General features: G+C 31.9%; 2 protein-coding genes across 5 annotated transcripts in view; one reads left to right on the top strand and one right to left on the bottom strand.

Moving 5' to 3' along the window:
* Nucleotides 1–1,098, top strand: part of LOC132696102 (uncharacterized) — an 80,536-nt gene extending 79,438 nt beyond the window's left edge. Inside the window, exons 13-14 of one of the 2 annotated variants that reach the window (XM_060660732.1) lie at nucleotides 409–980; nucleotides 1,036–1,098. In XM_060660732.1, the coding sequence (XP_060516715.1) occupies nucleotides 409–980; nucleotides 1,036–1,062 (599 nt within the window). In that variant the 3' untranslated portion in view covers nucleotides 1,063–1,098. Of the gene's footprint in view, nucleotides 1–408 lie in introns of both variants that reach the window. The other variant, XM_060660725.1, reaches the window with a different exon arrangement.
* The window catches only part of LOC132696167 (carbohydrate sulfotransferase 11-like), a 27,848-nt gene extending 2,437 nt beyond the window's left edge, over nucleotides 1–25,411 (bottom strand). The window contains exons 1-7 of one of the 3 annotated variants that reach the window (XM_060660834.1): nucleotides 25,255–25,411; nucleotides 18,674–18,879; nucleotides 15,853–16,109; nucleotides 12,413–12,653; nucleotides 8,899–9,036; nucleotides 8,657–8,838; nucleotides 5,086–5,371 (exon numbers count right to left, since the gene is read on the bottom strand). In XM_060660834.1, coding sequence (XP_060516817.1) covers nucleotides 5,224–5,371; nucleotides 8,657–8,838; nucleotides 8,899–9,036; nucleotides 12,413–12,653; nucleotides 15,853–16,109; nucleotides 18,674–18,841 — 1,134 coding nt within the window. In that variant the 5' untranslated portion in view covers nucleotides 18,842–18,879; nucleotides 25,255–25,411 and the 3' untranslated portion in view covers nucleotides 5,086–5,223. Of the gene's footprint in view, nucleotides 1–5,085; nucleotides 5,372–8,656; nucleotides 8,839–8,898; nucleotides 9,037–12,412; nucleotides 12,654–15,852; nucleotides 16,110–18,673; nucleotides 18,880–25,254 lie in introns of those variants that run through there. The other 2 variants (XM_060660843.1, XM_060660853.1) reach the window with 2 other exon arrangements.

The following is a 25,411-nucleotide window of genomic DNA, read 5'->3' as shown; positions in this document are numbered from 1 at the left end:
ATGTTCTTTTGCCTAGCTGATATTCTTCGTCCTGTTTTTCCAATATATTCTTTGCGCATATATATTGAATGCTGTAAACCCTCGTGTGAGAAATGGAATATTGTTTTTGATGGATTGAGGTTGGGAAGAAATTTTGGCACAACTGGTTAATCTGGTTTTGACATTATGTTTCTTAAGAACTTTTGACATGTGATGACATATGCGTTAAATGTAAGGAAGGTTCACAACTGTGGGGTTACTTTTGGACTCATTTTTCTTGGGAGGTTGTGGTTTTGTGATAAATTACACTTTAAAAAGTTCTATTAATGGACATCCGACGCAGGAGGAACCCAGAGGATTTGTAAATAGTATTGCATTAGCTTGTGAAAGTTTCTTTAAAATGCAAATGTGAAATGTTGTTTATTGCAGATAGTAGCATTTCCCAGCCACCACTGTCCTTGCCATCAAAAAACCCGTTTAGCAGGAGTGTCAACGATAAGCCCGATTGTAAAAGTGACACTCCTGAAGGCAATTCTCTCTACAAACTATGTCTACTGCAGAAGTCGGCCAAAGACGGAAGCATCACGAATCTCATCCACGGTTCCGATCTTTTCCTGAAGGAAAACACAGATGATCAGTTCATCATTCAATCGACGAGCCGCAAACCCATCGACACGTGCAAAATTAATTCGTTCGAGGTTTGTGTGAAAAGAAAACTTCACCGGAAACCTTGGGAAACCAGTTGGAAACCGGAAGATTCCGGTTACCTGAGCACCGACTCTACCGATTCCAAGGTGCGACGGATGACGTACTTGGTGGAACAAAATGGGAGCGAAACTGATGAAAGCTTTGGGGACGGTCACAGCGAATCAGGAGCTGAGAGCGTCGAGACGCATTCCGTTTTCTTCGGGAGGTATCGGGGAGAAGCCATACCTAAACCGGCGGAATATGTGGAGATGATCGGAGACGGCGGAGGATTTAGCAGTTCAGACTCGGAGACTGTAAGTTACACGACGGTGGTGCCAGTCCTTTCAGGTGTTTAAAATTATGTTTCAGTTTTCTATGAAAATTTCGACAGTTTAATAGACACGCACAAAGATTGTCCACAAACAAATCTTTTGTAGAGTAAGCTTTATGTTAATTTCTAAACATTTAAAAAAATAAATAGCATGAGGTCAATAATGTAGGTAAATGTGGTAAAATTGTTAAATAATATGAAGAGAAGGAAACCCAAAACAACATTAATTTGAAAGTTTGAAATATTATGGATATTTTTAAAATTATATAATAGTTAACTGATGCTGTATGTTACCATCCAATATGGGAATGATAAGCAGTACAAAATAGGTCACCATATTTACTACAATTGCTATTACTACCTTCTCAATTTCGCTTCAATATTTAAATATTGGAAAAAAAAAGAAATTTATGCAACAAAAACGTTTACATGCAAATTTTTAGCAACGGGATTCATCTCTTTACCTAACAATAACAATAAACACGTTTCGCAAATAAGGCAAAAGTATTGATATTGCTGGTCAATAAATGTGTTATTAATGTGGTTGTTAGGTGTACAATAAGATTGGCAATGCCTTGTTAACTTAACAATTAATATGGAAAACCAGAGTACTGTTATTTAGCAAACATGGTTGAGTCAGTTATAACCAACCATTATTGTTAACTCGAGACAGAACCTCTATCTGTCTGCTTCGCAAATATCAATATTGCTTGTTGTCAACATTTTCCATGACCTTTTCCCTATTATTACAAACCTTTTTCTTGCTTTAAACTGATAATATAGGAAATATAAATGTAACAATAATAAATTATTTCGCCAAGTTTATATGTGATTCTTGTTTCCGCTGTAGGGAGCGTTATTTGTGCAATATGTCTTATGTAAATACAGCGTGATAATTTGTGCAATATGAAATCAAGTGCAATATATTTTTATAATTAAATGTTAGAATACTTTGTTTGCGTTTTTTTTAATACTTCTATAATTATAGGAATTTAATATGTGTAAGTTTTATTTTTGCGTTATTGCGCAAATCAAACTCAAAAATATTAAAATAATAGTAATTTAAATTAAAGAAGACTGGATTCAAATGGATTTTAGTGAAGTGAAAGTAATGTGACTCTATGAAGCAAATAAATCTTTTAAAGTTATTCTAGTTGTTTATGTCATAAAGTTCCTGAAGAAGAGTCGAAAATAAGTGTCCCCCCTCCAAATAAAAATAAGCTGTTTCAGAAAAATGTTGAGTAATAAAATGGGAAATTAGATCAACGCACAGAGGAACGGCTTAGTATAATATCAGCGACTTAGACCCAATTTTCTTTATATTTTTTGAATTAAATTCACACAATTATTTTGAAAGAAGTCCATTTATTATCATTTTATTGTAATTTTTGGTGATAGATATCTTTATGCGATAAATTTTGGCTACAAGTGTATCTACAAATTTTACCACTATTTAAATGAAATGGAAAAAATTTAATATAAAATGTTGACTTTACTAAATATGTTTGTTATTACCTAATACTAATTAATATTTTTTTGAAATGTTTAGACAAATAAGTCGTTTTTTTTATCATAAATATAATTGGGCGAGAAATAGCAATTGAATGTAAATTTTGATTAAACTGAAGCTAGAAATAACGCGGCGAAAAATGACAATCTCTTTTCTTCTTAGCCTACCTTGATGCAGCTGTTGACTGCCACGATTTTGCAATACTTGACGGCACTCGAGATTTTAATTCTGGCACGCGGAAAATGCTCTGACGTTGGTCTCTATCCGAGTCGTACTAGTCGTACTATTTGATTAAAACAAATCGGTACTTATTACTTATATTAAAGGATGCCAATATAAGATTTAAATATGGCACAAGAGCCATTAAAAAAGCAAAAAAGCTTCAACACTTGGGGATAGACGAGATCAAAAAGAAATTTTTTCGCAAAATTAGAAAATTGTGCATGTAGAGTCGAGTCACGGTTTGTAGAGAAAAATAAGAAATGGTTAGACCACCCCTTTGAGTTTTTAAAAACTCATCTTAAAGGTATTTATAAAATATGTATATACAGAGCACACGGAAAATTTTTGTACTATATGGAAGAAAATATCTTTTTAAAATGATTTTGTAACTTTTTTGCATTTTTAAAACTAAGTATATATTTTTTTCAACTTCAAAGAATTTTTTTAATTTTACAAATTCAACCAATTTTTTTTCACAAAATTATCTTAAAATAGACGTAGTTGCCATATGGTGCAAACTTTAATGCGGACACTGTATTATATAGGGTATCCCAATTGCCATGCCATGAGCTATCCCGGTAACTATAAGAACTACAAGGTTGGTCCAATGAGATAAAATGTACAGTTTTTGGGGTATATTAGAAATCAGGTTTCACATTGAGAAAAAACATATTTTGTACCGAGCTACGGGACTTTTTTAAAATCTCAAAAAGTATATTTTTTACAAAAAATTCGTGAGGAACATTTTTTTTTTGTATTTTTGACGTTCTTCAATTTGGGGTTTTTTAATTTTTTAATCCGACCAACTTTTAGTTCTTATAGTTACCAAGATAGCCATAGTGGCTCATGGCAGTTGGGACTCCCTGTATAATTCGGCTCAACTTTCGTTTTTAATAATTTGTATTAGTTTGAATAGGTTTCATTGGGTTTCATGTCTTTGGGCAATTTTATTTTTTATATGGATATTTAGAATGTAAAATTAGTTAAACTTTCTGTGCAACTGAAATGATTTTGAAATAAAAATATATATCGTTTTTATGTTCGGGAAGGTTTCATGTAAAAGAAATTTTTCACACAATTCTAAATAAAAGATATATTATTAGTTGATGATTCCCTTACTCCAAGAAAAAAAAAATTCTCTAAGTGAGCGCCCAAAATGGTGAAATACGAAATATGTCCGAAATATTCCAGAACATATACGTTTTGCTGCAGGAAAACTATGCTCAGTTTGTCGTAATCTTTTTAGAAAAACATCCAGAACATGCTAAAAGTATAAAAGAATTTTGTGAAAGCTTAGAGAAGCCCAAACAACAGTGTTTTAGTAAGGAAGAATTAGTAAAGAAGAATTAAATATTGTAGTCACCGCAAAATTAACAAAATATCAATATAATTTGAATGCTTTCCAAGTTATTATCAGGTTCAAAAAAATAAATAATAAACAAATAAAAAATATATTTTTTTGATAGCCTAATAGCTAAATTTGTCAGCCATCTTAAATGTTCATGAAATGTCGGAGTTGACAATTTTTCAATGTATTTCAAAAATGACTAAAATTATAAACATTCTACAGAAAATTTGAATAATTGTCAAAGACTCAGTTTTGTTGAATACAATGTGTAGTTTTTTACTGTTTTATAAAAAAAATATGTTTTTATAATAAAATTCTCTACAAAAAATTTAAGACGAAAAATTTAGATTACATTTAAGCGAAGTTATATGCATATAAAAAAAACAGGTTTTTGTAAAACTCACTATATTTTTGGGTTGCCCTGTATATGGTTTAAATCATGTTAAGTAATTTTTTTTTTGTTTAAGACGTTGCCCTTTGCACAATATAACTGTATAAAACTCATTTCTGGCTTTTCCGGAATAAAAGTTTCAAGTAAAAAACCTCATGTGCATCTGTTCCCATAAGGTCATGCCAATGTGCGACCTTCGCAAATTGGTGGAGTTGGGAGGTCCACCATTTTGAAATTATTGCGGGAGAGAAAAATTGCATGTCAAGTGGAACCTTGCAAGAAAGTCCATGCAGACCAGCAAATGTAAAAAATTTCTCTTTATTTTAAATTGGCGCTAACAATAGTTCGAAGGGACAATCCTGGTAAAGGGTGGCAGATCTTTTCATATCTTGAATTTTTTCTTAGTAGTCAATTGTGTTCATGGTCACGGTAGTATTTTTTTTATCTGCTTTTAGAATTACTATGTTGGTATTAGATTATAGATATTTTAGAGCTTTGGATTTTACAATTTTGGATTTTTAAAAATTTTTAATTTTTCATTCGCTGATTGAGATGGCACCTTGTTTTGTTAGGATTAATGACTACTCATCTTAAAATAAAAAGTCTTCAGGTTGCGCGGTATTGCTTTAATCGACTAAAGGCAAATATTCACGCTACGTCAACAATTATTGTACATAATTACAAACGTCTAATTATTGCATCAATTGTTTAAAAACTTAGGTCGTTTGTTCGTTCAAAAACTATCTCGATGATAATTAGTATATTTGAGGCATTGAATTTGCGTTGCTGTCCTTCATGGTTATCGCGGCCAGAAGAACGGACGGATCCTTGTCGGGTCGTCCTAGTTCCAAATAACCGGACAACGAGTAATTGAAAAGCTCAAAGTCGAACCTGAAATTGAAACTGAAATCATTGAGAAAATTTTACCACCTGCCATGCTGTGCTTGCACGTATGGATGTTGGATCATACAACGTCGAACAAGTTACTTTATTTTTTATACATTATGATGTTTTCTATTTTAAATGGAACGAAAGATAACAGCATCATACAAAATGTTTCAGCTGTAGGGGATCTGTGGGACAAAAAATTTTCATGTTATGTTTTAGTAGAATTTCTGAAAATTGTTGTAGAGAAGAGGTAACGTGATATGTACTAGTTCCTGATTAAGAGATTATAGTTGAGAGAATGATATTGCTCTGAAAATTAATTAATCATATGTATATAAGATTCCAAAATTCTCATATTCACGCCTGTGTCAAGGCCAATGCAGAAGCCGGTTTTTTATATCGGTTGTCCAAGTCCAAGAAAAATTTAAATGTAGATGATGAATGAAAGTTCCCAGACCCTTCCATTAAGAAAGTATCCATCAGGGTTATTCTATAACAGTCCTTTTATAAAAACCGAATTAACTTGGTAGGCGAGGCCAATAATTGAAAAAAATGAACTGTACAATGGTCAGTAAAGGAATTTTCGTCTAAAATCACTTTAAAAAAATCATGATCTTTACAAACGCAAAACAATTGGGGCGTAAGACCCAACTTAGAGAGAAACAGTTAGATATATTAACAAAGCATTGGGCTGAATGGTGATGTGGTTTTAGTATGAGTCGGTTTTCTATAGACTGAATTCCATTGTAAAATTGATGGGTTTCGGTGTATTGCACGACCGACTACATATCTTAATTTATTTCAAATAGAAAAAGTAAAGATTGATCAATTCTGTTCTGTTGAAATGAATGTTAATATGATGCTTGGTGGACTGTCCACACCTGTGGGATGCTATATTATTATTGTTATATTGCATAAGCAAAGTTAATTCAGTTTATGTTGGGTTTTCTTTCTTTTTTAATTGTTTTAGTTTAGTGGGTAACTGAGTAATTATCCAATTTTTTTACGTAAAACCTTCTGCCCGGGAACCCTTATTTTTTGTTACTTTTTGTTTGTTGTGTTAACCGATGGCCTATAAGTTTTTGCGTATCTATATTTTGCTGGCGAGCTGAGCAGAAAGGTAGTTGGTACCAATTTAAAAAATACGTCCGCTTGTCAGGGTTTTAACTGCGTTTTCGTTATCGAAACGTCGCTATTTTTCTGTGAGTATAGGATTCAACTTCTATCGTGTTTGGGCAATTATTAAGCTCCAGTTATGCGGTACCGAAAAAGAGCAGGCCAAAGAAACCTGCCATCCGCAACAAGGTAAGGTATAAATTTCTTAAAGCCCACAGTCCACTTCGAAGCTCTCTTGAGCTGGCGGTTTCATTCGCTAATTAAACAAAAAAAGAAAGATTTTTTCTTTTACCAAATAGCCGGATTCATAACACTAAGCAATGAGAAGTGAGTGAGAAGTGAGAAGTGAGCAGCAGCAACCAAGTTTGCTGATGATCTAACCATTATAAATTCTTAATGTTTAATAAAAATCTAAAATGTTCATTTCCAGGCGGCTCAAATTACAATCAAGACTACTTTAATTTTGTCAATTTTGTGCCATAGTAATTACAACACCTTTTGAATATGATTGAGTGTATTCTCCATTGAAATAAAAATTTGCCACATTGCCGTATATTTTATTACACTTTAATACCTTCCTTTTCGCCATTTTTTGTCGAAAATGTATTACTAAAACTTTAACTTAAGTGCATTTTCATAGAAAGTTGAAATTTTGTCGACAGTTTGGCAAAGCTTCCGCGTTTCTGTAAATTTATTGTCGCAAGTAACAATTTTCTTTTATTGTACGTCAAATTTTGTTTGATATAGGATATTGGTTTACCACAGTGGTACGATTTTCGATGTAATCACAATAATTCTTAATAATCACATTATTTTGACACATTTTTCTTAGTCAGTAATGGAACGCCAAATTGTTGCAACAACTTATGATTTAGAAATAAAAGTTTGGTATATGTCGCTTATTTAGAAGGGAGAAGGGAAGCAATTATTATTAAACAACATGGCTAGTTAATACACATATAGTATAGTTAGAAATTATAGTAATAATTTCGACAACTTCAACTACTATTTGGGTATAACACTATATTATAAAATAATACATATTGTGACCCCTTTTAAAACATACAGTCAATCATTAATTTTAAACGATCTTGTATAATATATTTAATAAATTTCTTCCACAAACCAAATGCACAATTTCAGCCTTCTGTGAGTTTAAATGGCAGCTAAGTTAAAGTTTAAATCATATCGTATTTTGAAGAAAAAAATTAATAATGATAAATATTATTATTATAATGAATAGGTACGGAAAAGTATTTAGGCAAATTATCAGAAGAAAGCAGGGAATCTAATAATGTAATAAATATAAGGTAAAGTTAACAACGGTTCCAGTTGTTATTGTTTGTTGATGTATTATCCAAAATAGTTTAATCGGATAGAGCAGTCTTAAATTTTCAAAAAAATGTCTTCGATTCTCCGTAAACTTCTAACCTATCGACAAGCATCAATGACTCAGTACACAGTGTGAAAAAATTGTAACTTTTGTGAAACCATTTTTCATTTTTGCGCTCGGTTTTTAAAATACAATGCGTCGAACTGTATTAAAGGAATATTATTTTAGTTTATAAATCTCCCAGTTTTTCGCATATTTTGATGTTCTATATACTCCATTTCCTCCCAAATTTTCTAGATATTCGCTTATGTATTTTGTGCATTTTTGTTGACAACAAAATTGTAGTTTTTGAGATTAATTAATTAATTTACACTACGTCCCAAATTGCGGTAACGAGCAGAGATAGAACTACAACTAAAGCATCTTGTTTCGTTTCCGTAGAATTCAGTGGTGTGGTCAACAAATTTTTTAGAAAAACAAAATATGACCGAAACATAGTATTTATTGATGAAAAACCTCGTATTTTTGATTGTAAAAAAATCGTTTTTCTTTTTCTTTTAAATAATGGTCTTGTGACGTAAATTAACCTTTAAACGTAATAATATAAGAAAAATGTAAGTTGGTAATGGATTTATAGATAATATTGTGTCCATAAGCAAAATTTTGTAATGGAAACAAAATGCAAAAAATTAAATCAACGCTTATTAAATGTTTGGTGAATTAATAGTTATTAAGGAAAACGAATAATTTTGAAACAGTCATAAGTATGATATGATAGTTTGTTTGTGAGTGTATAAAAAACACCTTTGTCAGGGTTTTAATTGCTGTTTTAATTGTAAATTGATACTTACCTATAAATGTGATAAAGTTGCAATATCTGGGATCTAGTAAGCTGCGAGTAGTATTTCTCGATTTGTAACATGGTGGCACCTTTACCTGCGTTCTTCCACTGGGGTTTAATAATATTATTTAGGCCCGCTTTGTTGATGAGATACATCTGGTCTTCTTGCAATGTCTCGGTATGAGCAATAATCTAAGAGAAGTAAAAACAAAGCTTTTTTTCTTACGTTTGATAAAAGCAGTTGAGGATTACTTTAATATCGAACATGCAGGGTGTACAAAACTCGACGACCGGCGCCCAGTGCATGTCGAGCCGGTCACCACGTTTAACCGAGTCCACTAAATATTCGACGAACTCGGAATAAGTAGGCCACTTGGGATTCGTGTTTTTCTGTAAATATAGAGTTAAATTAAGAGCAGTATTTTCTATTGCGTGGTTCAAGGGGGACAACAACAAATATTCCACTAATAGTTTAAACAAATTGTATTTGACAGTCCAAAAGCCTATTTTTTTAAAAATCCGACATGAAATTTCAGTATTGACTTCACCTGAGTTTAATGAGATCTGGTATGTTATAGTATTAGTTACTTCTAAACAATACCCGATTTATTTATTTAGTTACTAAGACATTGATTTTCAAAATTCGAAGGCGTATTACGCAATTACCTTATTTTAAAAAGTTTACTAAACGTGGCATACTATACTTTTTATAGGACCGTTAGTTTTTGGGTACATTTTTGCAAAACAGCACGAATGTATTCCCGGACATGACCGACAGAATTAACAGACGTCAAAATTCAAATCGTGCGGTAAAATCTCGGAAAACATTCGCCAAACCCGTGTGGTACTATATCGGAAACGTCCGGAGTGGCTTGGATCTGTGGGAAATGAAACTGACGTGGTAATAGTATATTAGGCGACAAGTGCGAAAAACGACATTTGACTCACGAGTTTATTCGACACGAGCGGAGCGAGTGATTAATAAACGAGTGACTTAAAAAAATTACCGAACGTGTTGCATACTATACTTTTTCTACGACCGTTAGTTTTTGGGTATATTTTCGCCAAACAACACGAATTCATTCAGTGACATGACCGTCAGAATTGAAACGTTCAAATTCAAGGCGTGGGAAATATCTCTGAAATCATTCGATTGCTCCCAAACCCTTGCGGTCAAACCCCGGAAATGTCGGAAGTGGCTCGGATTCGTGGGAAATAAAACTGACGTGGTATTTTACAGAAAAAATATGTAAATGTATAGTATAATTGAGTAGTTTACAGAAGGGGGTTTGAAAAAGTGTTGCTATCGAGGGCTTGGCAGGCAAGGTGCAGTCAAAAAAGTAAAATTTTTGATAATGTACTTGTAGTGTAAATCGTGTCTTATAAAATGTATTCCGTGTATGGCTTGACATGAATATTTTACTTCATTTCACATTCAGTGGTAAACAAAGTAAACAAAAATTTGAAAACTGATTGTTTTGTCAGATGTTTATAAAAATATTATGGTAAAAATTAGTCGACACAGATTAGTTTATTATATTATTATTATTATATATTATTTTATTATATTATTAGTATACAGATAGAAAGTTATTTATTTAAATTGAAAAAGAATTTTTTTTGTTTTCAAATCTTTTTTTTAACGTTCTAACGTTAAAGTGTAACCTCACGTACGATTTTTTAACTAAAAAAAAATCGAAAATAAACTCGTAGCTCAAAAAGTAGAAAAAAAAACTAATAAATTTTTTGTGTGTTCTTTTTTTCTTTAGCACGTTCATGGTGCTCAACGAAAATGGTACTTTTTGACTCCCGCATACAAAGCAAAAGGCCCTCGATAATAACAGTAAGTAAATGAATATATACTATATTTTTTTAGCACAAAATCATCCGTACTTTTTATATCATTTTGCTTAATAAGCACTTTTTTTTTTCTTCAGGAAGGTTCTCATAAAACGTTTTGCGGACAATATCTCAGAAACTAAGCATAAAAACTTAGTATAAAACGGGCTTAATGAAAAAAAAATCACTAGTCTCATGTATTTCACAGGGGGTCTTAATATTTACTTATTCATAGAATTCTGTTTAAAGACTATTATTTTTTTGCAAATATATTGGAGAAACTGAAATTGCAGATCATTGAGTTAATTTTATAAAAAAAGTAATATACGCAAATATATGGCCATGGAATCTTTTCGAGTTCATAGTTTAAATTAAAAAAGTCCTTTAAAATTAAATTAAAATTCTTATACGGAAATGATGAGCAAGAAATTTAGGGGTTGACTCTACTTGAGAAATTGATACTAATTAGGAATTACTAGGAATAACTAGGTGAACGTAATTTATTTCATAAATTTTCCTTGATAACTTTTTTCTGGTTTGTCTATTAACTTTCAATTTAACGCACACACAACTAACGTCCTTTTGTATTTTTAGACGAAGTGCCCCAGCTGTCCATGACCTTGAGCACATTAGATTATTAACACGGCTTTAAAACATACCCTCGCTACACCACAATAAAGTGAACTGTTTTCCATTTCCAGGAAATAAATTAACGACCATTCATTTTTGTTGAAGTCTAATAATTACCAAAGCATTTGACAGTATATTTCGTAGATTTGTATTTGCGCCCGTTTGATCGACGGTGTTAGACGGAGTAAGAAAATATACGAGAAAACCCTGTACATATTTAAAAGTAAAGGATTCTTACAAGGAGGAAGGAAATATATGCGGACCCAACCGCAGCTTCCTGGCTACCAGTGAAAATTTGTTACTTTGGAATAGGTTTTACTACAAATCTCCTGGAGCTTAACTGAAATTAGTTTGAATTCTACTACCTACTGCAACTGCTTTTCTACTACTATCTACGGAACTAGAGAGGCATGAACATTGTGTCGGATGACTGATATCCATATTGGTAAAAGGTAAAGAACTGAATCCCGGTTAATTTTGTTCGGTTGTTTAGAGATTTCTATGGTATGGTATGAAGTTTATTTGTCATAGTCTTAAGGATCCTTCAAGCACTTCTATCCTAGTTGATAATTTTCGTCCTTTCCTCGTAATTTATTCTTTGCCAGATTTGCATGGAATGATATAAACTCCTAGCATCTCAAACAGAAGTTTGCCTATGATAGATCGAAGCTGTTCGGAGAAGGACCACAGTTTTAAGTATGCAAGTAATGTATTTAGGTATCAGTATGTGTGAGTAGGTTTTCTGTACACTACACGACATAATGTTAGGTCTGATTTTCTATTAATTAGAATATCTAAAAATGAATTTCTAATTCAACGGGTGTTAGGGTGTATAGAGTTTTAATGGTTAAGAAAATCTCGGAGAGATTCTTGGCGATGAGGCCATTTGTAATTTTACAAAAGTATCATCAACATACCGTCTCCACTGTTTGGGTAGGTTTTAGATAGAAATTGTCAAAGGTTTTCTTTCCAAAAGCTTTCATAAATATAAAGGATAACCCATATTTGTTCACAAATGAGAACGTTGCAAGACAAAATTGTTGCAGTCAGGTATTTTTTCTTAAAGTTCAAAACATTTCTGACCACATATCAAAAGTTCTTAAGAAATATAATGTTCAAACCTGATTTACCACTTGTAGAAAATCTGTCAACATCTTCGATCCATGAAAGACATAATTTCAGGGTAATTGGCAAAACTTCAGCAGGTTCGAGGAATCCAAATAATTTGTAAAGTTTTTGTGAAAAACTATACGGTTATTTAAAGCTAGAGAAAAACTCTATCCAATAAGTTACTTGCCTCCCGTCTGTATTTGCAAATGATCTCTTTGCCCAGTTTGCGATGGTATGTGTGCGGCAAAGAAAACTGTAACTTATCACGATAAGCTGAGAGCAATCGTTCGAACGGGTGTCTTGCAATAATAAATGATATTGAATTCTTCAAAGCCTTCCGTAGAGATGCCAATGAGGGACGAGGGTACTTTTGCCGAGCAAGCGTTACCGGAACCACTTTGCTGCGTTGCAAAAATTTCGGACTGTAGCTAAAAAATAATTGGAATAGAAAATTTAACACCAGAAATTTTTAACCAATCAATATACATTTTTGTGATAAATTGCCATTTGTGGATGTATTGTATCCGAAATATACCTACGTAAAATAATACTTATTTTGTTATCAGAATTATTATGATAGATATGTATATTTAACATACAATAGTATGTTGACCTAGAATATAGGTACATGTTATTTATTAACATCTGTTATAACTTCCAAATATTTTTGAAATTCCTGGTTGATTCTTTTTTGGATTGTACGTAATTGAAAAACTGTTGTGGGTTTTGTTTGAATACAATCTTTACAATTCGACAGATATAGGACATTTAATATATAATTTTGACCTTGAAAATTTGTAGTCAGCAAGACATGGATAATAATAAGAAATACCACTCCAAAAATTTTTGTTTTGTTGTGTTGAACTTGCTCGTTTTTTTTTTAAATTCTGCTTACATAAAGTGCGAAATTTTGGTGCAAAAACGAATTATTTAATTAACACTATCACAGATCATAGCTATTGGATGTACTTCAAAACTGTGTAATATGGATAATATTTTATACAGGGGACGCCGAAAAAGTGCACTTTCGAAAGAAATAATAAAAAATCTTTTCAATGCATACCTTCATGTTTTCCAATTAAATTAAGAACAAATTATCTACAAAATGATTAGTCGTCTTTCTATATCTATCTAAGAAAATTATGTGTTAAAAGCGCTTATAAAAATTACACGAAGTTGGCCATGATTGGCTTTTATTTTAACTCACGGTGCAGAAACGTATTGTCAGGTGTCAATCAATTGAAGTTTTTTAACGAAAAAATACATAAGAAGGTAGCTGGAGTGTCATTAAATTTGTAGTTTTGAAATTATGCAAAATAATCAATATTCTTCTTCTGAAATTTAAAATTAATTCATAGTACATGGGGAGTACAGCAGAGTTGTTAGTAGAAGTTGCAGATATTTGCCTTCTATGAATCATACAAAATTCAGATGGTTCAGGAAAAATTTTCTGAAACATGGAAGTATTAAAGCTGCGAAAGTTTTGTCGAATCCGGTTACTTCATGTAAGGGAAATATTATCAATGTGTCAGCTTAATTTAATGGGTATCTTGGAGCCTCTACAGACGTAGCGAAAAAGATTTGTGTCCCTTCTTCATCAAGAATATTTTGCTCGGTGCACAATTTTGACATTCCAAATTCATACCCAAGAGGACAATGGGTACCAATTTACAAAGGGAAGGTGATTTCAATAGACCCAATCGACATCTTTGGGCAACATAAAATTGATTCCCATAAATAATGTTGATAAATTAATTGTTTAAATACGCAGATTTTTCTTCTCAATAAATTCAACTGAAATAGAGAGTGCGACTACAAGGTCTGTCATGGTCAGCATTTAAGAATGGGTAGTGCATAATGGACAACATATTGAACATTTACAATAATTGTTCCTTTGAATACGGTGTTTGTTTCGAATTTTTGTTACTAAGAAATACACATCAAGCACATGCAGTTGTTTGACCTTGCCACCTGACAATATGTTTCTGCATGGCGGGTTAGAACAGATGCCAGTCAGGGTAAAATCTTCATAAGCATTATAACACGTAAATTGTTATGACCATAGTGAAAATCCTTCATTTAAAAAAAAAACGACCAGAAATAGGCATAGGAACACGTATAATCAATTTGTAGGTAATTAGTTGGCTTAATTAATGGAATTGAAAAATGTGTTGGTGTGCATTTAAAAAAATGACTTTTTATTATTACCAAAATTCTTTCAAGTGTGCACTTTTTCGGCGTCCCCTGTGTAAAATATAGTCGATATTACATGCACAGTTTTGAAGTACATTCAGTAGCTATCATCTGTGAAAGTGTTAACTGAATAATATATTTTAATGCCAAAATATCGAAGCAGGGTTTTTAAAAAAAAAAAATATTTTTTTTTTGGCGAACGAGATGGCAGATAAGTGTTTGAACAATTAGTGGAAATTGTTTAAATTGTTATGTTGAATTCGAAAATTCAATAAAAAACTATCTTCTATTTGAAATTTCAATGTTGCCATCGATTTCGGGTAATATTGCAAAAGCGAAAATATTGTTAAATTGTACGTTAGGGCCAATTATGGATATATATCAAGTTTCACAAGAATATCTGTTTTGTTTTTCATAAAACTTCGAATGGACAGTCACCGCGGGCAATACTGTATATATTAAAAATTGAAAAAATTTGTAGGTTAAAATAAATTCATCGCACTATTTACATCCAGAGCTTTACATCCCATGTCTCAGCTCTGAATGCTTTAAAAACTGCCAGATAATATGCTCTCGTAAAGTTAAAAGATGGCTTATCATGACCCGCAGAAGGAGCAGTTATGCAATATACAATTTTCTTGTTTACATTGTTACTGCATTATATTGTGCTGCCTGTAATAAATTACAAAAATTTAATATACTTTTCTCTATTGTCGAATGAGTATCTGATGCGTTAAAGTTGTTACACTTGTTCTAGTCTATAGTGTCACTTGAACAATTCACAAAGATTTTGGAATTACTATTTTGTCTCATTCGACATTTTTTATTGCACACAGAAAACCACCAACCCAAAACTTTGTTTTCTGACTCTGAGGGCCCACTATAAGAAAATCAAATTTTGCTCTTATGATATTTCTTCTAAACACAATTTTTATTCTCTATGTATTGTAAGAAATATTCAATATGGCGCCTATAAGAAAATTTAATAACCTATGGAGTATTTCAAAAACAAATGTAAGAATTCTATTTCCCTTTATGCCATCGTATTCATCTTAAAAGGGTGTCTTAATGTACTAATCTCAAGAACATCTTTCAGGTATTGGACGTTGCAGACTAAAATAGAAATTCAAACGTTTATATTTTCTGGAATTTCTCAGAAACGATTTACGCTGGAATCATTTTTCATAATATTCTTTAATAGTTTGGTTTCTGAAATCCCGATGCCATCTCATGCTTATATCGGACATACTGTATAAGGATCCTTCGGTTAGGAAAGAGAATAGAATAAATTAATCTACCATTGAATTTGTTAGATGATAGATTAACTATTTCAGTTTGTATCCAATAGATGTTTAAAAGGGGGATATGTCTGGTTTGTTTATTGTCATTGTCTGAGTTTCCCTACTTCTAATCCGTGATATACATGCGTCTTACCCTGCCAGTATATTAAAGTTGTACATCCACGATGTGCTGGCAGCTTTAAAGACGTTGCACCAAACCAAACGATGTTTGACGTTTATCAAAAATTCCCATGCATTGGGCTTGTGTAAAGTGTCATTCGCTGGTTTGTCCAGTCCCAAAATCTTGCATACCTTTTTTAAGTGTTTCCGTCGCATTTCCAAACGTTTGGCTACCAAGGAGAAATTATGAGTTTTGCTGGGTTCGGAAAGAAGGTTTTCTTCGGAGTACATCTAAAAAAATAACCGCCAAACTAATGGAAGGAAACCAAATCTTCCATTTTTAACAAGTTTTATTATTTTGGGCGTCTGTACTGAAAAGCCCGTTTATTATGGGACGATACTTTATCTGTGACTCTGCAAAATATATCAAAAAAACTTGTAGACTAAAGCGGTTTGGAGTCACTTATGCTTTTCAAATATATTGTTACATATACTGGGAGTTTGCATTTTCGTGGAAAAGGAACAACTGTCTTATTAGTAGCTGAAGTACGTATATAAGATAACTCTTTATCTGGGGATAGTGGAATCAGAACTCTGCCTTCGTCGTTGGGCATTGGGCTTGTGTAAAATGCAACAAATGTCATTTATGAGTTCAGTGCCGGGTTCTGACGGGTCCTACCATGATTTTTCTGAAACTGTTAAGAATTATCCACGTTTTCTTTGGCATAATGAAGCCAAGAGGGCAATGCACCGGGTCAGTGATCAGCTAACGTGGGTATGGATTATTTTGTGAGTTTGTTTTGTTTTCTATTAGTATTTTTTTCATTATTTATTTCTTTTAGAAAAACGTGACATTTTGAAATCTAAATTTTTTTGATAAATATTCGCCCTTTTTTTAAATACTAAATACCATACAATTATGAAAATGGGGTGATTATTTACTGTTAAAGTACCAATACAGAAAACTAAAGTAGATCCTATTCTTTAAGGGAATCAACCCCAAACATATCACAAAATCGTTCTCTCTTCCTCTCGTTCAATCGGAGACTCAATAAATTTTTAAATTATTTACACCTATAAATGTCGCCTTGACAAAATATTATGTACCTACGGGGTGTTTCAGTAATTGCAACGAGGTACGGCATTGGTGAAATCCGAAAAAAAAAGAGAACCGGCCAAGAGGAAATGCTAGAAATTATTTTCTAACTTCTTAAATGGCCATCGGCGAGTGTGATTGTTATATTGCATTTTAAAACTGGATTTTCTTTTGCGATTATGTTATAAAATGATATCTGGTGGCAAGATATGCAAATACAATCGCTTGGCACTTAGTAATAATAATAGAATAGAAAAGTTTATTAAAATACGTTCAGCATTTTTGGAGATATGGACATTTGTTAAATATTATTACACTTTCCTTGGAGAGCAAACAGCGTTAAGTAAAAAGCGCTTGAATTTTAATTTGTCTGTCTCAGATTTAAAATAGGTACTCACTTTTACCATACCATACCATATTAGAATTTTTTGTAGAAACTGAGAAAGAAAACAATTGCACTCCCTGGATTCCTTTTCAGAAACTCATTTTTTCTTGGCGGATTTACTTTTTTTTCAAAATTTCTAGGGCCCGCTATTTCCTTAATACCATATCTCCCATATCACATATATATATATATATATATATATATATATATATATATATATATATATATATATATATATATATATATATATATATATATATATATATATATATATATATATATATATATTTCTAGTTTGTGAGTTCTTGGATTCTGTTGATTTTATATATTCTTAAGAAATGGTTCTTGGGTTTTTTTTGGTCCTTTTTTAGTGAAATTAAAATAAGTTTCCGTTACTTGTGAAACATTTTATTTTTTGTGACGTTTCGACCTTCAAGACCTTCTTCAGACATTTAATTTTAACCTTAAGCCAAAAATCAACGGTTCACTATATAGTTGTTTGGTAATTTACAGTTTTACAACATTCACAACAGACATATCGAATATGTAAATCGACAAGCCACATTGATAAGACGACAAACCAAAACAATAATCAATAATAATAATACTCTGGAAAATTAACTCAATTAGCTAAATTATCACGCATCTCTTGTGGGATTTTTTAAAAATAAACCCACTCCCTTTTTACTTATCATTATTATCGGTATAAACTAATTGAACTTGTTAGGCGTGGCCAATTAATGATACCACTTGTGAAACAGTGGCATTTTAAATAATTAGCATTATTGTTACCCTTCCTACTACTGATCTTTCGAAATAAATTTTAGATTTGAACCTTAAACAAAATTTATACAGAAAAGGTATATCCCAAAAATTTCGTAGGAGAATCGTTTTCATTTTTTTTAAAAAGCACAGAATTAAAAATAAATTGACTATCGTTGATATACGCAGTTTCATATGCAACGCGAAGATATATTTCTTTTGTTTTAACATCATTTTTCAGCCTTGCGCGGGACTTTTATTGACGCAGTAGTTTCCAATTTTTTTTTCTTTGAGAACAAAGACCAAAATTTAATAATTAATTAACTGATTCTTCACCCGTGCTAAGCATGATTTTTCATGTAGTCCAAAAACTTAAAGAAATATCTAACATCTGCAATGTTATTTTCTTATCCTCTAAAACGGTGTTTACGGGGTAACTTATTATTTTTTTGTTAAATGGTATACCTTGCTTTGCTCACGGCTCACTGAGTTGAATTTCAAGCAATTTTCTTAACTACTGTGAAAATAAAATAAAAGTGCAGGTAAAAACCTATCCCATAATAATAATATTTGATCTTTCATTGTCTATTCTGAGTCACCGGATATACCAACTTGTGGTAGATTGAAAGGAACATGTCGAACGGGTCTCATGTAGTGATCGGTGGCGACGAGGAGAACCAGGAGCACGGGTATCAGACAAACCGCTGTAAAGAAAAAGACACATCTTCGGATCACCTTCCAGCCATTAGAATGGTTCCTGCGTCGCTTCCTCAATCTCATTCTTGTTGTCTACATTATGCCCGTTTTGTTATTTTGATCTGAAAACAAAATTATAATATATTTTTTGAATAAATCACAGAAATAGAATATGCTTTTACATAGTGTATCCGAAAATGTCGATTTTAGCAAACAAATGAATATTAAGAATCGTATAGTATTTATTACGTTTATTTGATCATTAATAGTAATAATGTTAATTAAAAATATTGAATTTCTTGAAAAACGATTTTAACAAAAATATCAGCGCGTTCAATGAAAAAGAAAACAACTTTGAGTAATATATCCCTAATTAACATTTCTTAACAAAAAAAATATATTGAAAAGCTTACTGAACAAAAATCAAATCTGTCTCAAATCAAAAGTTATGGACTAATTTCTAAAAAGAAGACTCAAGTACTACAGGTATCAAGGTTTTCCAATTTGAACTTGCGTGCAACATCAAGCCTATGACATGTGATAGCACAGGTGCGAAATTGTGGGTTATAAATGTATGTATTGTGAGTTAGATGAATCGGCTGAGCTCGACCCTGGTCCGGTCCGCCTGCGCTCCAAAAACTCAGAAATACTTCGAAATCGGAGCGAGATCACAGACGCCCATTCTCGGGAAGACGACTCGAATGTTCGACCACTATTGCGAACTAATCGTTAGTCGATAAACCAACCCTCAGCGTGGAAGTTTAAATAATAGAGGGATAAAAATAGATACTTAATTATAAGTAGTGTGGTTTTGTACCAAATAAATTTTCCTGCCCGAGACTTAGTAAAGTAAGAAAACAGAAGTACAAACAACTTTGTATCTTCGATTGTACTAATGAAATAGTTTAGGGTCAATAGATCAAATATGCTCCAAATTGAATGATGACATTTATACACGAACAGTGGAGGCCATTGTTTTCTTTAAAAACGAATGAACGAATGAACGAATGAGATTTGCCAAATTAAAATACTTTTTTCTACTGGTTACCCTAAAATATCCATTTATTGACTGATCAAGCGTGCGCAAAGTGTCACTTTAAGGGATCAATTTCGTTAACCACTGTGGCAACCCATTTCGGATGGAGTTCGTCTGACGCAAAGCAAAACATCAAATATTTGGATATATATTTTGACCGTCATCTTAGGCGATAATTTTATGTTACATTATAAAGAAAATAGATGTCTTTTAATGAAGTTTCAGATCCTATCTTCAATGTTTGATGAATAGTGCTTAAACTTATCTGTTATGCACTCTTAGAAACACAAATAAGGTATTGTCAAATAGCTTGGGCAGGAAAGCCGAAAAAAAATTGATGTTAAAAAAATATATAAAAAGCCTATTCTCTTCCTCACAGAGGAATTGCACAAAAAACAGAGGTGTTAGGTTCAGGGCAGCTATTTTTTTAGAGCTTATTAGTACACGGGTGTAACACAACACTCAAAACAGTTAATCATATATAATACAAAGCAAGAGGCTAATAATCACTAGCAACTGTCGGCCTTGGAGAAGTTTAATTAATTATTGTATTTGAGTTAGGTTTAATTAAGTACCTAATTAATATAATTATAGTATATCCTATAGTATATCCTATAGTACACAGTGTTCATGGACCAGGTTTGTTTCCTTAGTGGAAATTGCTATTATTTACCTTATTAACAATAAAATAATATTAATAAATGAATACAAAAACTATTGATCATTATCAAATTTGTGGCTAAAATGGTGCATATAAAAGATGCATAATATAAAAATAGAAAACGACTTCTGAAATTTGAGAAATTTTAATAAAAATACCTCGAATATTGACACAGATATTTTTGCTCAAACATAGTATTAGCAAATACTTTTACGCCTTCCTTTATACATTAAACTGAGATTTATTTTTAAAGATAAATTTCCTTTTAAAATTGTGCTCCCAACTTCCGAACGCCCTATATAAATTATCATTATTGAGCACGCCACAGAATTGCATGTTTTCCTCAACTGAAAAACAAAGTTAAAATTAAAAATTTGAAGGTCAAATTCAGTACTTATAACGGGGCGCCTATCATAAGCTTTTCATAAAGGCAATTGTTTAAATTGTTGGGTTTAATAATCCTTATTTATTGAGTATGAGACTAGTCTCCGATGTAAATCGAAACGACAATTTTCAATCGAATATTTAAGTAGTAATCGCGCCCCGCAAATTAGTCAAGTATTTATAGTCAAATCGATAAAATAAATAAAATATGGCGCTTGAAAGAAATGTCTAAAAATAATAGCGAATAACCGGTTAAACAAAATCGAAGTGTGGCATCTGTTTCAATCCCACGCGCGTCCTCAAGTCATTGATAGTATAAAATAAAAATTGATTAAAAATTTTGTTTAATTCAACAATATCATATTAGGCAGTTTTAAAAAATTAATAGGCTAAAATTAATAAACTAAATTTAGTAATTTACTGGAATATGGTGAAATGATAAAATACAAAAAGTAAAGGATAATTTTCTTTTTCAAAGAAACCGTCACAGATTACTGTAATAATTTTTATAACACTTCTGGATTCCTCCTGCGTCAGTTTTTGTTGAATCGAACTAGCTAACGTTTCGCCAATCATCCTGTTGGCTTCTTCAGAGCTTCACTGAAACTATCTTGTATTTTACTCTGCACCTGCTTTTATATTGTTTGAGGGGGGCGGAGCTAAATGAGGGGCATAAACAAAATCTCATCAAAAATAGACGGACCAATAAATGATTACGTAACCATTGCTAATATAGAAACAAACGTTCAGAATATTTTTTTTTAATGAGTGCAGAGGATTAGTATTAAATATTAATTAGAATTAGACTACCTCCTTAATTAAATTAATTAAAGAATAACTCAAAAAGGAATAACATGGAAAAAATAAATTTCGATAGAGGGGTTTATTAGAAACTTTTTTTCATAGAACTTACAGTTTGCAAATAAAAAAATACAATACATTTTATGTCGAAAGAAAAATTACTTTATAAAAATAATTTTGTCGAGTGCTGTCAATGTCTACCAAAATAATTTAAAAATTTCGGGGAGACAAAAGTTTATATCTAGAACATAGAAATAGAAAATATATTTTTTTCCCCACTTATTTTAATATATTAAGAAAAGCAACAAAATGCGTTTTAATAATACTAACACTTAATATTGTGTTGTTCAATCTATTTCCGATGTTCAGATAAATAATGAAAGCAATATTTTTCCGTGATATTGTCTGTAGCGAGATAGATCCCAAATGATTGGTTTTTGACATAACATTTATATGACAAACTACCTTGTATTTAAAATAAAGAATAACCTCCTTAAGTTTTTCGCATTTGTTTTGAAACGCAAGCTGCTTTCTTCACGATGCACATAAAACTATCCAATTTCAACTTGGAGAAAGCAAAAAATATTGGACTGGTTAATCAGCTAACTAAAACTAACCAAAAATATTGAACTTGGAGGTATGTTGATGAAGAAGGAACTACTACATACAGCAAATTTATACGGCGTGGAAAATACAGCAGGAAAACCTATGGCCTGCGCAAACCGTCACTTCATAGCTAAATCCTATAGAAATAATATGGGCCCAAGTGAAATGATTTAAAGCTAGACACAACACCACATTTACAATAAAAGACCTTAAGCTACTGTTTGGTTTAGTCATTGAGGACGTGACACCAGAGAACTTGCCAATAGTAGTGCAGTATGTCATTAAAGAAAAAGAGAAAATGACAACTTGATCGTTCAGTTCGTTGACCCCTTAATTATAATGTCAAGAGTCAGATGATGATTATTAGAATATTTTTTCATAAAAATAATGGTAGCTAGTATGATGTATATAATGCCTAATTTTCAATCAGTTAAAACAAAATTATTTTTTTTATTAGTTATTTATATAGTTATTTAATCCTTTCCATATTTACCACTAAAATTTGCAACTTAGCTACATTATCGACATGCATGTGAAATCAATTAATCAATCAATGGAGAAAAATAACAATCAGCAAAGTGTAGAACGGAAAAATTATCTAATTTTACCGCACGAAACTTTACGGCAAAATGCCTTTTACCATTTCATGCATCCTGACATATGTGACCTCATGTGTGTTGTGAATAATGACTATTGAAAGATGTCACAGCAATGGGCAGAAATAAATTTTCGGTGATAGAACAAAAGTTCATATTATGTATTAGGATTTATCCAATGTGCACTGATTTAAAAATAGTTTTACGTAAACAGTAAATAGCTAGTGCAGAATGCCATTGCCAATATCATTTTACCTCGACTACCCCAAGCCACTTAATTATTTAACACTAGTAACACAATAGTAAAATGTTGCAACAAAAAAAAAATAACAAATTCTAAAGAAGTTGTTGGTTACACGAAAATTTTCCAATTTTTCTAAAATTGTTTTAAGCATAAGTAATCAAATTTGAATAATCTTTTTTAAAGACAAAATATCCACAATTTGTTGAATAATTAAAATATCCTAAGCTGCATTCATGTCTATATTATTTTGTTAGTTCTATTTTATTATAATTGTAATTTTTCTATATACCGTTTGCTCGTTATTATGTACTATGCACTATTTTGTAATTGGCAATAATCCGCCTGGTCAGGTGGAAGTTGTCGAGATAACCTAAAAACGTAGTAACTATTTTGTTCGTCATGTTGCTGAAATTTGCTTTGTGTACCGATTGCCTAGCGTTTAAAAATAACAATTTACAATGACATTTTGCAATGGCTACTAAATTTGGACTCATTGCACCCACTACAATTGTGAAAATAATAGTGTCAAACCTCATTAAAACAAGAAGTAGGCGTAAAGACTTGACTTTCAGTTTTAACGAATGCGACAAGAACGGAGGCCTAAAGTTTATTACATGTATAAAGAGCAAATTGTACCAAAATTACGAAGTGTGAAGGAACGGATTTTTAATGATAAATCCCAAATAAGCTATGGAATTGGTAGCCTCCCTAAAGTTTTGGTTGCAATGGGCTTCAAATGTAACAATATAAACGAGATGCAGGTAATTACAAAATTGGTGATATGATTATATGGGTTTGGAAAATACTTCGATAAGACATGATACTCCATCCAATCATCCAAAGGACGGTCCGATTCTTCCGGAGTATGTAAAACAACAACTAAGTCTCCGGAAAATAGTAAGAATTTTACATGTTCTGTGACTTAACTTTAAAAACATTAAAGACTGATGTGTCTACTACAGTAAAGATAGAATCGTAGAACACCTTGAACGATGGTTCAAGCATCGTCTTCTACCTAACATCTTTCAGAACAGCATTGTAGTAACGGGAAATACGAGCTATCACAGTAGTCAACTACATAAAGTTCTAGGGTCAAATAATACCAAGTTGGACATTGAAAACTATGTGGCACCGAATTGGGAAAGCAAACTTTTAGAAGGTTTAAAAGAATTCAGCGTAAAGAAGTATATGTTTGTGACTTTTTAGAAGAGGAAACTGACTCATTATTTGTTATTTTGTATTACCTATAGGAATATTTTGTTCTCAATCACCAACTAAAATTAATTACTAGGTCACCAAATTCTCTTCCCCCTGTTAGTGCTAGGTTGGGGATTTAATAAAAAAATGTTATGATTGTCCATTGCTATTACTATAGAAAATTTTTATAATACTTTTAACCATTTTGTAAGTTAATTTAGTTGAAGACACAGACTCAAATCGAATAATATAAATGTGTATATTATAAAACATAAGTGTAGATAGATACCATTTGGTAACAGATACATTATGGATAATACAACAATTCTCTGGTTTTTTGCATCTCCGCGCAAAAACAAAAAAGTGTAAACGACGAAAACCATAGACCGAAGATTTGAGGCAAGTTGAATTGAAGTTCGGAGAGTAATTTATGATTTATATAGATCAAAAACTGAACAAGTTTTGAAAGAAATTAAAAAAAGTAGTGTTCTGGATATTGGGCTTCATCACTGATGGCGAATCTGAGAGTTGTTCAATCTTTAAAGAAATAAAGTGAAAATTGCATTTCAAAATTTAGAAAAGTGATATTTTTAGATGAAACGTGGATATTTTCCAATGGAAATAGTTAAAAAAAATGAGTCAGTAAAAAGTGTTCAAATGTAAAGGGAACCTGACACGAGAAAACGGTTCATTATTTTGTAACTGTTAATTTGGTTACTAACACTACATTTTGGTAGTTCTTGTGTTTTCTGATTCGATAACTATTCGATTAGCACGGTAAGACTGGATTTGGTCATATATAATTCTTATTTATATAAATGATGGGGCTCAAAGAAAGTTGAGCCCTCCTTCTCTGCACAATGAGACCGGCACAGGTAATTTTATTGAATTCGGTAAGCCTAACCAATTTATCTGTGAAACTACTATATCACAAGAAATACTACGCTTCGTCAAAGCATCGGAGATGCTCACCATGAGATGGGAGCGGTTTCGCAGCAAATTGTTGAACGACAGCATCCGCACAAAATCGGAAAATAAACACTATAGACTGGACTGTATGCGATAAAATCCTACGACATGTTCGCAACGACTGCAAGCAAGTAGCGGTGCCGTTTTCCATTCTCGTCAA

Source organism: Cylas formicarius, unplaced genomic scaffold, assembly GCF_029955315.1.
Source record: "Cylas formicarius isolate icCylForm1 unplaced genomic scaffold, icCylForm1.1 PGA_scaffold_10__41_contigs__length_53128322, whole genome shotgun sequence".
Lineage (NCBI taxonomy): Eukaryota > Metazoa > Arthropoda > Insecta > Coleoptera > Brentidae > Cylas > Cylas formicarius.
Note: the sequence above shows the minus strand (reverse complement) of the source record. Positions and strands in the feature narration are given on the sequence as shown.